The 14,591-nt window shown below is 35.7% G+C and overlaps 1 protein-coding gene across 11 annotated transcripts in view; it reads right to left on the bottom strand.

Moving 5' to 3' along the window:
• The window catches only part of ZC3H13 (zinc finger CCCH-type containing 13), a 48,668-nt gene that overhangs the window by 30,915 nt on the left and 3,162 nt on the right, over positions 1-14,591 (bottom strand). For 4 of the 11 annotated variants that reach the window (XM_068929791.1, XM_068929784.1, XM_068929781.1 and 1 more), the window contains exons 2-4: positions 11,364-11,486; positions 10,837-10,946; positions 5,090-5,201 (exon numbers count right to left, since the gene is read on the bottom strand). The exons of 2 other annotated variants lie outside the window; for them this stretch is intronic. In XM_068929791.1, the coding sequence (XP_068785892.1) occupies positions 5,090-5,201; positions 10,837-10,946; positions 11,364-11,480 (339 nt within the window). In that variant the 5' untranslated portion in view covers positions 11,481-11,486. Of the gene's footprint in view, positions 1-5,089; positions 5,202-10,836; positions 10,947-11,363; positions 11,490-14,591 lie in introns of all 11 variants that reach the window. 5 more of the 11 variants (XM_068929782.1, XM_068929780.1, XM_068929783.1 and 2 more) reach the window with 3 other exon arrangements.

The raw sequence follows: 14,591 nt of genomic DNA on the forward strand, positions 1-14,591 counted from the left end.
CAAGTCACACTACTTGCTCTGACATCAACTACAGACAAGTTACATCAGGTAAACCACCACCACCACCACCACATGTACAAAAGACACTTCAAATAACTTTGGAGTTCATTACAAGAGAAAATGACTCTGATGAGACCTGAAAATTTCTGACTTTATCAACAAGCCTCACTTGCAGCCATTTTCTTTTAGAGCACTTTCATTTTTCTATACTTCCCTCTTTGCTGACTGCAACTGTTCAGTTAAAACTGTTTACTTCTACAATATACTCCAATTAATTGCTACAAATAAACTTTATTTCTTAAGTACAAATGCTAGCTTCTATTAATCCAACACTATTTGTTCCTAGCAAACTGAAACACACACGTTAGGACATCCTTTAAGTACTGCCTTTAAAAACACTTCTCAAAGCCAATTTATAAAATAACTTGTCAATAAAGCAAGTAGAGTTTAGTCAGAATGCTTCAAGTCCAACCCAATTTAGTAAGTACTCCATGCTAAAAATCATACACAACCCGAACACATCTTGCCTACATCTCCAAACTTACAACCAGACGTAAGCATCTTGAAACACTGGCCTGTATGTTCTCCTTTCAATGGAGAGATTGAGTAGTGGCAGCAGTGGGACAATCATACTTCTACAAAAGAACTGAGAACAAAATGCGTATGAAAGGAATTTTATTGTAATTATTGAATATAGCTGAAGCATACAGACAATTTTTATGCCAGCATGCTATTTTACAAGTCACAACTTGATCCAAGCCCGTTATAAACTAAACGACTTCAGTTTAGTTGTCATGAGAAAAGATTCTGGTCATATAGCATCTTAAAAAAAAAAAAAAATCTCAATTTAGACATTTTTGAGTGCATTTTCCTGGGGCACGCAATTCCAAGAATTTAAGTTATGATATCTTAGAATATATATTTGAAATTTCTCACGGAACAGTCTTCAACATATTCCTTTGGCTGCATTTGTCTCACTTACAGCACGTTCCCTCATACTATGTGCTATACTGGTTAAAGAGCAAATATTTCATTCATATCCTTGCAGATCATCTTGTACATTACACAGGTTTTCTGTCTCTCACCCTTACTGAGCCAAAATCAAAAAAGGTCAAACTCCTAAAGGCCAAAAGCATGTCTTCTATTTGTATTTGAACGTGCAGGATGCACTTCATATACACTTGTAAACTTATTTCTGCAGACTCTGAAAAACATTTACGAGAAGACAAACGACAAACTTTCGCAAGAATCTAATTATTTACTAAAATAAAATACGGTTAACTATCCTAAGTACAGACAATAATTTAACGGATTTTGTCTATGCTACTTTCAGGTATATGCTCAAAGTTATACTATTTGCATGTGTTGCATAGATTATTGCAGTTTAATGTGGAATTTCAGGAGAAACGCTATTTAAGGAGGAGAAAAAACTTCACCTTACTGAACTCTGGGAGACTTTATTGCATTTAACGTCTAATTAAGTTGAAGTTTCACATCTCATAAGAGGTGACCAGCACCCACAGCACATGATTTAATGCCTATTCGAATAAATTTTCCACTAAAGCCAGAAGAGTTTGGCCAAGTACCAAAGGATTCAAGCAATCTGCAAAACATGCTTCTAGTCAAGTGTTATCTTGCCAATACTGATGGACAAAACATTCATAACATTCATACAGTCTACAATTCTTACAAGGCAGAAGCTTCAGCTTCAGCCTTGTCAGCACATATACATGCAAGCAGCAGTATAAACTAATTTACAAGCACAAATTCCTTTTAATCTAGAACAAGCTATTATGTATTATAGCTAGAATCTTTTTGGTAAGCACAGTATTATTTTGCTCTACATATAATATCTTCATTGTGTAAAGTACTGCCATATGATACAAACATTCAAGAAAATGAATTTGACGTTTCCCTGAAGCGAGCAGATATTGATTCCTTTGCAGAGATGGAAGACAATGTTGACTTCCATTTCCAGTGCAGCTATTCAAAAGCCACCAGGACAAAAAACACAAAGATAGCAAACAAAATTACAAGCAATTTATTCCTTACAATCACCTTTCACCTAAATGTAAATTTCTTCCCACTGTTTCTCCCAAATCACACAAAATTCACAGGAACTGTTTTAGATAATACTTCAAATACCTCCAATGGTATTCTCAAAATATAGAGAAAAATTCAACATGATAATTTCCAACTAAATATAACAAAGGCAAGAACCTTATCTAATCACTTGTAATGTGTTTGATACACTAACATACAGCTCTGAAACAATTCCAAACATAAATCTAAAAACACAGAAGCAACTGAGTTCAATGTAGTTGTCCATGCAATGCAGTATATCGTCTCTGGAAATAACAATATAAGACATTTAAAAAAAAAAAAAAAGGGGATACTCAATAAGCTGTCCATATAGGAAGTTTCTTCCTAAGGACAGACAGTTTTTACTGGCCAGCTTATGTCTCCAAGCAACAAGAAGTCTCTCTCTTCTAAAAATATTTTATACTAGCTAAACTGTCTCAACTTTTTGTGGAAGCTGCTCAGGTCTTTGACTGTATCTTGTGGCAATCAGTACAATAATTATATATAAGGTAAACAGCATTCCCCTTTGTCATTTTCAAATCTGCCATTGTTTCTATGGGATAAAGTATGAATAAGACACATCTGATTTACATTCTCTCAATCATTCATTATATGCATTCACATCTCCTTTCTTCTCTCCAGTCTCATTCTCACCTCCTTGCCCACTTCAAAGAGACCTTCTTTGACTATATTTCCTTGCATATGGGTGATCATAACCAAACAGCATTTCAAATAAAAGTGGACTATGAATTTTTAGAGCATAATATTGATCATTTTCTATTCCATTTTTATACACCTGAATATTTAATTCTGTGACTGCACTTTGAACAGAAGTTTTCATTGAGCTGTCCACAATAACTTCTTTTTCTCCCAAGATGTTTCAGTTACTTTTAAAATAGTCACTCATGGTTTTCAGTTTTAATTACTTCCTTCATTGTGCATCACTTGCATTTGCCAAGACCAGGTTTCATTTGCCATTATACTGCCCGAAACTATCCGAACTAACTTTCCCCAAGCCCTATGGCATTCCTCAGGCTTTATTAATCTCACTAACATTTTCATGTTTTCTGAAAAGTTTGCTGTCTGGGGTGTTCAAAACTTTCCAGATTCTTTAAAAAAAAAAAGCTATTTAGATGAAGCACCATGGCATCCTCTGTAACTTCACCATTTTGAAACTAATCTAACATTTTCCCTTTAGCTGGCCTCTAAACCTGATAACATTATACATATTATTTTTTGACTGCTTATACATCGTCCCAAAAGCTCTGTTTCCGAAGAAGCTATTTAGCTTCAATTCTAGTAGACTGGTGAAGCACAAATGCCGTGTGCAGGAGCAGTGCTCTCTCACTTTTTTTTTTTTTCTTTCTTTCTTTAAAGCGACAGTTAAAAAAAAACTTTTTATGGAACAAGCTACTTGTCATTATTCTGAAATAAAGTTAAGATTTCTTATGCAGTTCCTCAGTTATCCCAGAAAACATGAAATTGTCAATCATTAGATCTCCATCATAGTAAAAGCTTTAATGATGGAGCAAGATTTTTGTTAGCAGTTCAGCCACTTCAGTCTTCTGTTCTTTTGGAACTCCTGGTCCTTTGCAATACAACTGTTGACGGCTGTCCCTCTTCCTCTACTTGTTCCACAATCTTTTCTTTGGGTAACCCAGCTTCTGATAGTTGCCTCCATGCAATCAGTACAAAAGCTCAGTGATTTCCTGAATCCTTTATTTTATGAGACTGAGGCAGAGGAATTTTCTCTCTGCAATACACTTATCCTGTAAATAAATCTATAGCACTTTAGAAGACCCACTAATTCCCTGATTCCTTTTGATCCTTTCAATTCACTTTATTTGGGGTTTTGTTTCTTAAGAGTATTTTATTATTACTTTAATAGATCACTTTAAAAAGCAAGGTTAACTCATCAAAAGCTAAAACTACACCCAAATTAGAGTTGTACCAGGAAAGAAAAAATTACAGTAAATTGTTAATAATGGTTGAGAAAAAACACTTTTCCCACCATCCATGTTCTCAATAACTAAACCATTTGTTCAAACTATTAAAAAATAAAAGAAATATATTTAAGTAAAAGAATAAAAAGACTGAAATTTTACGCAAATTAACAGCAACTGAAAACATGATTGGAAGGTAAGCCATTCTGTTAATTTAATGAGAGCAGCTGCTGTTGATTTCTGTACACCTAACATAAAATCCATTTTACACAGTAAGTAGAAACAGATTCAGAGAAAAAGAGGATGCCATTAATACCTGCAGAAGCAAAACCAATCTTTCACAAAGAACTTCTAACTGTTGTTATTATGAAGATAGTCTTAAAAAACATGATGGAACATCACGGACACTGATGCTATTGTTATACGGCTGCAGTGTCACGCTACCAGTTCTGCCCTTCTTTGTAACGTCAGTGTATGAACAGATAATATAGGTTTCAAAATAAGTAAATTACGATATTTGAGGGAGCAGGGTTGCAGAAAGATGCTTAGAAAGTGAGAACGATAATGACTGAATTTGTTACAAAATTCAAAAGTGAGCATTTGGGATGGCTGATGACTACGTGAGGAGGAAGGTGAAATGAATCGGCACAACGGTAACTGTATGGTCTCCTCAAAAGGGTATTTGGGATAAACAAAATGCAACTGGAGTTAGGATGTACATAAACAATGGATATGAAGGAACACTAGAGAAAAAAAAGTGAATGATTGGAACAATAGTTAATACATTTTTTTGATAATCTCAAAAGTTTGCACTGTTTTTTATAACATACTTCAGTCTGCAGAATTTATCAAAACAGGAAGATCAAAAAGTTCTATAAAATTGCAAAATAATTAAAATAACACATCTGTTAAGACGCTTTATAACAAAATACGTCACATACTATGTACAAAATGACCAAATTTTAAAACATTTTAAATATTACAAGTCACCATGACCAGGTTTCTAGGACACACTGCCCAATTGCTACTGAGGGATTCTGGAGTTTTGCAAACTCCATTCTTACCCTAACAGGAGAGGATGATTCCTCTGTATTTCGTTTCTGTGGCTCAGCCTCAACGTCTTGACGTTTGTTCTTCATTCTTTCCCGAAGATCCCCCGTTGGCCTTTCTGGTGACCTGTGTAATAGAGAAACATAATATAACCTGTTCTATGGGATTATTTTTAAAAGAATACTATCTATCTTTTGATTAATTCTGTTATCAGTATATACAGAAAGATCTAAACCTCCCACCCAAAAGTGATGAGGATGAAGAAAAATATTGAATTCTAAGAGGTTTAAGTACTCTTTAAAAAAAAAAACGAACAAAAAAAACCTTCTTCCAGACCACCAAGAAAGACTCTAGAAAAGAAAAACCTTGTATTTATATATGCCACTATGTTATGGCACTCCAGATCAGTTCAGGTGATCCTAGACGCAGCAAATCTGCTTTTTCTGACTTTCATGAAAATCCATTTCACAATCAGTTATATCAAGTCTTTCCAGGCATCTTTAGCCTCTTCCATATTTTAAGCTGCATCGAGTGTGTGCGAGTGTGTGTGTGCACGCATATACACAGTGCGTGTGCACGCATATGCACACACACACACACACACATATATAAAAAATTAAAGCAGAGTCAAACTACTGTAGGCTGGCAATAATAGTCACACAGAAGCACAACTCCAAATATGGATGAAATTCATGTGCTGAGACCACCTAACCTAGCTGCTATTCTTCTGAGGCCTTGATCGGACTACTACGCCAAGAAAAGCTGTAATGGACCATGCATCAGAAATTCACTCTTGGAGACCTTGTCTATTTTCCATCTTGCAATAGCACAATTATTCCATTATTTTTAAACAAACAATAATGGATTAACTCTACTAGTCCGTATTACTGTGAGGTGTGAAGGGAGAGGGAAGAGCCTACGCTGCTACAAGACATCTGTATAATTTCACCATCCGTCACTATGTATCAACAAATTCATCTACCATTTATGGGTTAAAAGAGAACAACTCTTGCATTTGGACAAGTTCCTCACCAAAGGGGACGTAGGAGCTGCTGCAAATGACCTTTTGGTTCAAGCAAGCAATTTACTCTTCATGTAAATCTAGCTTGATATCGAGTTTTGTGCTTCTGTGATGGCCGTTAGCCTTAATTACAGATTCTCATGTGAAATGGTTCTATGAAGGTACAGGATCTGTACAGATTAATTTCCACTAAACAATCATAAAAAGATGCTGATGCTACCTTAGTGAATGAATAATGAAATTTGTATTCGCCTCATTTTCCAAACTGAGTTAACGTTTCCATTTAGAAACAGCTGTCTTCCCCACCCCTTTCTCAGTCACATAATACACAGTGGGTCAACTTTCTTTCACAATTTCTACATAAAAAAATATTTAAATTAATAATACAAATTCACTTTCAAACTGTGCATATTTGAAGCACAGTAATTTGTTCCCACTTCCTTTTTTTTTTTTGCAATGTTTTTTATATTTAATGCTTTAAATGCATTACAATGTTCTATGTCTTAAGATCCAAGAAGAAAAAGACCAGTGACTGCTGTCATTTTTAAATACATTTAATTCTTCATGAAATTGTAAATACAGGTCACTCTGGGTCAGAGGAAAGGTACAACACAGTAGCATGCTGTTTCTTTCAGCACTAACACTGATCAAATAACGTCCAGTATACAAAAAAGCAAGGTATATTGTATATTCCTTCCATGCATGACTATCATCTTTAAAGTGTCTAACTTTAGTAAAGGTTATGATTCAAACTATTTTTAAGCCTAGAAACATAATTCCTTTGCATTATCAAAACTAGCCCTCTGAAGCATTCCAAACCATTAGTTACCTCAAGAAAATGTCTGTCAGTGTTAAAGTGGCAATTCAATGCCTTCTGTTCATTTAATTATTATTAATATTCCAGCTATGGCACAAAGGATCTGGACTTATGAAACTGACAAAATGTATTTAAAAGGCAAAGAGATTACAGACAATGTACCAATAACACTCTTCCTCAAAAGCAATAATTCTCGGGGGGGGGGGGGGGGGAGCCTGTAGCTGAAGGAGAAAAGCAAGAGAACTTACACAGAGTGCAGCTCATGTACTTTCTAGAGAGACATAAGATATTGCGATACTATTAATGTCTTTTTTCTCCCTCCCCCCAAAGTTACACAGCAGAGTGAAAACATGCATCCAAACAATTTCACTCTCCATTAACACCTTTCCTGGTGTGGAAGGGAGGGAAGAAAATGCTTAGTTTATTACAGCATTGTTCAAATCTAGTTAAGATCACCAAAGTCACCAATCACAGTAACGAAAGACAAACTGAAGTTGTCATTTTTTATAGCTTTGTGAGATAACACTGGAGCAAGATCAAGGTAACTATCCTACCCAAACAAAAAAAAAAGTCATAGAAGCCAAAACAGTCTTCTATTAGACTGCAAATCTTTCAAATGTTTAAGACATAATTATTCAGCAAGCCATAACTGTTTTCAGTTACTTTGTCTTAATGTATAGAAAGTAAGATGGCTTATTAACCGATTTCCTTTTCTTTAGGTGTACCACAATATATTTTTTTAAATAATGGCTTATATGTGTGTGTGTGTATATATATATATATATATATATACACACACACACACACACATATATATCTTTTTAAGTAGCCTCTGAATGTTTCAGGTTATACATACGGGGTGAGGAACCTGCTAAATTTCAAAAGATAAATACAGTTTTAACTTCACAGTTTGAGATGATATAGCTAGACTGCAACTGGTAGAACCCTCATAAAAAAGGCTCCACATATTATCAATATACATGGAAAGAGAAAAGCTACTACCAAAAAATTTCTCTTCAATGAATTAATATTTTGTGCAGGGTCCAAACATTTAAAAAAAATCTACAATGCAGAATTTTACCATTTCAAATTTTAAATAGTGATGTTAAGTGATTTTAAACTGCATTACTTCCTGCAACAGTTCAGTTCTCCCTATCAAGCAGCTTGTTTAGACTATGTCCATCCACAACACTGCCTCCTCACAACAGCTTCTTTACCTATCTCAGAACATCAGGACCAGCTCCCTAGCAAAGGGAACACATTACAATTTATGTATTTGAGCATATTTGTGTGTGTGTGTGTGTGTGTGTGTGTGTGTGCCTGTATTTATTTATATAGGAAGATGATACAATTATTATGTATAATGTACGTATAACTGAATGCTCAGACATTGCCCTGTTTTTTAGTTTCATGTACAACAATATTTGTACCTTTCAAAATTCAACAAGCTTATCTGGTATTACTGCTGTTTTGGTTTTTAAACCCAGTGGCTTCATTCTGCTGGAATAACGCGAGATTTGCACGAGCCAAGCTTTGGCTAGATGTACTCACTGGAAGCGTATGGTTTTTCCTATACGTCAGCTATTCCATATAGCAAATCTGTAATTGTAGTCTGGGTTCAAAGAGTGGCACACTCCCCTGCTGCAAGATCTGTCAAAGCACCTCTCCACACGAGAGGATCTTCAGGATGAAGAGCATCCCTCTCGTAGCCTCTCTGACCCTGTGATTGCATAAGCCCTGGCAATGGCATGAGAAACCATAGGAAGGCTGCCAAGCAACTAGCCAACCATCTATGAGTGGAGGAAGAGAGTAAAATTCTTTTTGTGATAGCATGTTTTGACAGCGTCTCCTTATTTCAGGTGCCTGGAAGACAGCTTGATTATAATCTACTGAGGGACAAAAACGACTCTTGATAACATACACTTAACCATGCATTTGTCTGCTAAAATCCAGCTTTGTATGTAAAAACATGCTACTTTTTTTTTTTTTTAATGGTAAGATTAAAATCCATGGTGTAAGACAGAGTATTAATGCTGAAATATAGTTACATGTAAGCTACCTTTAAGAGGCTTTCTCACACTTTGGAGAAAAGTTCTCCTACTGTTTGATGATGCTCTGAACTACAAGGGAGCATTACGGTCAGATAAAACCATTAACAAAAAGACTTGTTTCAGGTATGAAATTGGAGAGGTAAGACAGACAGGCAATATGAGATGCCTTGTCCTACCAAACTGCTTGCACAGCAGACAAGGGACTGCGCTAACAGGACTGGCTGAATGCATGTAGCCACACTACCAATACATCCCAGATACTCTAACAGGAATAATACCTGAATTGAACTGATGCAGCATTAGCTTGACTTGCACAAAGCCTATAAATTTGTATTTAAAATACCTGGAAACCATTTGCAAACATGTCTGTAACATTAAATGGCGTGAAAAATGCCAAAATTCTGCAAAGTAAATAAAATAGCTTTTTCTGTGCCTGGCCTTTGTCAGTTTTGTTGTGGAGGTGGGGAGGGTTGAGGTTTGTTTTCCCCCCCCCCCTTTTTTTTTTTTTAATTAACATATTAGGTAAGCAAGCATTAAGATCTGTCATTCGACTTTTCATATACTCCTAACAGGAGGAAAAAGTTAGTAACAAAAAGAAGTTAAACCAACATTAGTCTTAAATGTCAGTGATAAAAGCAAAGCAAAAACAAAGCCTTAGTCTAGCAAAGAAACGTGCCTTTTTTTCCAAATGACCAAGCAGAATGATACACTGAATGTTCCAAATATTGAAAGCAAGACAAAAATGACATTCAATATATAAAAGTTTTAAAATTTAATCTTTATGAGTAAATCACTCCCTTTCTTTTTCCTATTCGGAACATTCAGTACAGAATAGAGCAAGATCCCTTACATACTGAAAGAAACATTAAGCTCAGTGATATACTGTGTATCCCAGCTACTTCCCCTTTAGAAGCAATAAAGGATCAAATGAGGAAAATCAAGATCATCCTGAGAGTACAGCACAGGAACAGAAGAAAGAACCAGAACCTCATGCCAAGCTTCCTGTTTGACCTTCACAAAGTTTCTTAACTTTGATGCTTCAGTGTGCCCATCCATAAAAAATAGGTAACACTGACCTTACTGTAGCATTATGAAACATAATTGTGAAATGTGAAGTCTTCATACAAAGAGGTACCATGTGAAAACTATGCCATCTTGTTTGTCCCTTATAGTAAGAACAGCACAAACTGACTGCTATGTTTAATTTCTACTAACAAGCATGCTGCTGTGCCACATAAAAGGACACTGAGTAAAAGAACATTTTGTAAAAATATTAATGTATGAAGCAGCATATAAAAAAATTCTCAAAAATCAAGTAACTTTTTGGATCTCCTCTTGTGATATAGGATATTTGTCATATACCTGACAGATACAGTCATGAAACTACATTTTGGAGAGAAGTGTTTTTTCCACAACTGGAGAGAAAGGATAGACATCTTACCCATCAAACAATACTGTGAAGGCAGAAGGGCTGCAAGTATGTGAGTACTGCCGTAAGTAGTTGCAAAACAGCATTTTAGTACAGGACAGAAAGGCATATCAGAAGCTGCAGTGACAGTATGTAAATAATAATTAATTTATTAAGGTACCTGAATTTCCCATTTCAAGTAACGTAAGAAGTTAATCTGCATCCAGCAGACTCCATCAACTTTTTTTTTTTTTTTTTTTTAAACTATGTACAAAATCCTGGGAAAACCCACTGCAAGTTGCCAAATCAACTGTTTTGAGCAGCTTCACAATGCAATTGGTTATTGCTAAAACATACCATTAGGCACACCACAGCATTTCATTTTTTTTTTAAAACAGAAGACATAGTTGCAAAAGCTATTTTCCTACAGCACGTGAAGAATTCAAAGTGAGTTCTTGATTTACCTTCTATAACTGCTGCTATAGCCTTTACCTCGTGGTGAAGGGCCATGTACGAATCTACATGTGTTCCCATAGAGGCAGTTGCCAGTCTTCAGCCAGTTACGGCACTGTGTCTAAGAGACAGACATCACTGGGTGAATTTCACACTCATTTTTGGAAATACCATTGGTGTGAGTGTGGCAGAACAAACAAGACTCCACATTAACTCCCATTTATCTGTAAGTTCTGTCCACCAGTAATTTAATTCATAAAAAATTCAACATCGAACATCAGGTCTGGCAGAGAAAAATTTAGATTGGTGAAAATACTATTTAAATGCACAGTACTACTGCTCCTCTGCAGAAGCTGGGACAACATATGTTATTTGAAATTATTTTGAACATCCATGCTTTAAGGAGTTCTTTTCACCATAACTAACATCAGTGACATCTGAGTATTTGGCACTTGGGAACTACTCTTTCCCACCATCTAGGTCCTGGAAAAGAAGATGCTGGGGTGGGGAGGAAAAGAAGAATATTTTCACAACTCACCTCCGCAGTATTTCCTGTGCTGGGTCCAAGTCTTTCAAACACACTGGGTCTTCGGGATGTGCTATCGGATATGGTCTTGGTATTTTCCACTGTGACTTTCCTTCTAATTTTTGACATTTTGTACTACTTCAACCAAAAAAAAAAGCAAAACTGTAAAATCCTTCAGGTTTTGAGCTATTGACACTGAACTTGGAATAAAATATTATGATATACTTTGTAAGAGCTGCTGCAGAGGTGATGAAGAAAGGAAAAAAATCGTAAATGAGTGGAATGTAACTAATTACAAAGAATGCCTCTGATTTGAACTATTCAGCTGAGCATCAGTAATGATTGCTTTTCATTTTATTTTATTTTATGACCTGCTTTGGATTCTTCAGCTTCCCTTTGGGAAAGATCAGATGATACGCTATTCATTCAGAGAGCAAACAAGACAGAACAGCCGCTTTCCTTCATCGTGTATTTTTGTGCATCAACTCAAGTGACTTCAGGTGAAAATAATATTTAACATTACTTCACCAACCTCTCAGAAACAGGTTCCAACTAGTAAAAACAGCTCCCAGTTTCAGAAACAAATGCCCAAAATCAGACCTCCCATTTTTCCCCTTTGCTGTGTGTGACAACCTACTGAAAACAAACTCGCCATCATCCACACAATGTATTTTTACCGTTCTGTTATTGTACAATCATTTGGAACTACGGGAGTCCAAGTTAAAAAAAAAAAAAAAAAAAAAGTGATGATCCACTACTTCAGAAATACCTCCTTTCATTTAAGGACAGATTTTGAAATGGGCACAGCTTAAGCTTGACAAATAAGGAAGTTACAATTTATCTTACCTGGGTTACGAAGGAACTATTGAATATAGAAAGAAACTATAAAAAAAAAAAAAAAAAAGGAAGATACGGGGCACTAGAGACAGGTTACAGAGAGAGGGCAAAACAGTTTCCAAAACCATTGTCCTTTCTTTAGGTGCTACTGATCTGCACGGGAATAAAATCAACTTGGAAAACTCTGCCTGTTGCTGGACCTCTGCTACACTGCAAAATACCACATGATCAGCCAAATGCTAATCGTCTACCCTTCTGCCGTCTCTTCTGCTCCTGCCATCAACCCATCACTGTGTTTGGAACACGCACACTTAAAAAGTTTATTTCTTTTCTCTTGTGCCTAAATAAGAATTTTCAATGAAAAAAAAAAAAAACTCATCCATACTGTCAGAAGGATACATATTTAAACTAACCACCACCAGACCGGATTAATACAAATTTTTAATGATTTGAACAGTGATATGTTTCCATAGCATTCAGATTATAAGGTTCCACTCTACAGTAAAACATATAATATATAATGTATACATATAAAATGTAACACTGCTGTAACCAAGATTTTACACTTGACATTTGGATAGTGTCCCTTTTTTCCCTTGCACTTCGGTGAAACTTCATTATCTGAATCCCACGGTTACTTTAATGACAAGACTGCCCTAGAGGTCTGATGTCCGTGCACTTCCTACAGATAAAACTGTGCCGATGCTCTTGCTAAGCACTTTAGGTCCTTTGTAAACAACTAGAGAAAAAAAAAAATTAGGTATGTGCTTGACAAGATTTCTCAGCTTAGCGCTAGGACTACTTCTCCAAGCCTTTGATTATCTGAAGAATTTTCTCTCATAAGTAAGGTTCAGATAACCAAGAGGATAACTCAGAGAAGGAAGAAGTTAACCATGTGGTATATACTGGACATTAAGAACAATGGTTAACATTAATTAGTGCTCTGTAGGACGGAAGCAGACAGTAACACAGAATTTGCAAGTAGTAAGAAATTATTCGGGTTAGTAAAAACTGGAGAATAGAGAAGGCTTCCAGAAAGACCTAACAGAGTTAGAAAACTGAGTAATACAACAGCAGATGAAATGCAAATAAATATAATGTAATGCACACACGGAGAAATGATTTTCATCTAAATACTTGATGAGTTCAAATTAGTCCAGTCTTCCGAGAAAAATAATTAGGAGTCATTGTGGACAGCTCAATGTGCAGCAGTAGTTATAAAGTCTGACAGGATAAACCATTAAAGTTAGAAAGCAAAACAATACCACATCTAATCTAGCTGAGCACCCTTCTATTTCAGGATTGTTCCCCACTGTATTTTAGTAGACAAAACACTGGATTTGTAAGGTTCCATGCAGTTACACCCTTTAATTTAGGATACAAAAAAATATATATATACTGACATATGCAAAACCATTTTTAATAAGACAATCACATACCAAATACCGAATTTGGTTTAAATGGTTACAGTAAAAAAGAACCATATCTGAAACAGAAAAGGTTAGAAGAACGGCACTGGCAATGGCATAGGGAGAGGGTTCAACACATGAAGGACGAGTAAAATGAGTGCATCTAATACATAAGTACAGTACACAGTGACATGATAGCAGTATACAATATATGAATAAGAAATATTCTCAACTTGCCTCCTAATATGTATATCCTTTTATTTTCAAAGAAACAGAGGCAAATGATCCCGCCCCGCAATGTTACTGCCTATCCAGCAACTAACACCTTCCTGGAATTCACTTGTCTAAGAAATTATGATGATGACTAGCCTTAAAAGGATAGTTATAAACATAGAGAGGATAAAGGGGGTTTCATCATCCTAACTGAACAGGTATTTTCATTCCAACTCCCTAGATCTCTAAATTTTGGCTGATTAATTTCTTAGAAGGAAATTAAGAGAACAGCATCCAACCCTGAATCCTCTAAGTTTTGTAGGAAAAACAACTTTTAAATAAAATAAAAATTTGAAATGTGAAAATAAAAAAAAAAAAAAAACCACACTCTTTCAGGTAGCATTCTGACAGTTCTATTCTTACACTCTGGCCCATACCCACCAGACTGCAATTTAAAAACAGGTACTTTATGAACGGAAGAGACATCTCATGAAAGACCATTTCAAGAAAATGAAAACAGCCTGCTGTGACCACACAGCATATTACTTTCTGTATGCACAGAATATCTCATAAGGGTCTCACTTCTGCAATCAGATTTGCATGATGAGATTTCACTTGTAAGAGAATATGCCTGCAAAACAGGCTGCAGGATCAGAGACCGAACACGCTACTCAGAGACAAACTGAGGAATGTTCACATAGTGAAATATATACATGTATTAAATTTGAGAGACTGTATCTGAATGTTCAGTCACTCCCATTTTCATTCTTCAAAGACCAAG

This window comes from Struthio camelus, chromosome 1 (genome assembly GCF_040807025.1).
Source record: "Struthio camelus isolate bStrCam1 chromosome 1, bStrCam1.hap1, whole genome shotgun sequence".
NCBI classification, from domain to species: Eukaryota; Metazoa; Chordata; class Aves; order Struthioniformes; family Struthionidae; genus Struthio; species Struthio camelus.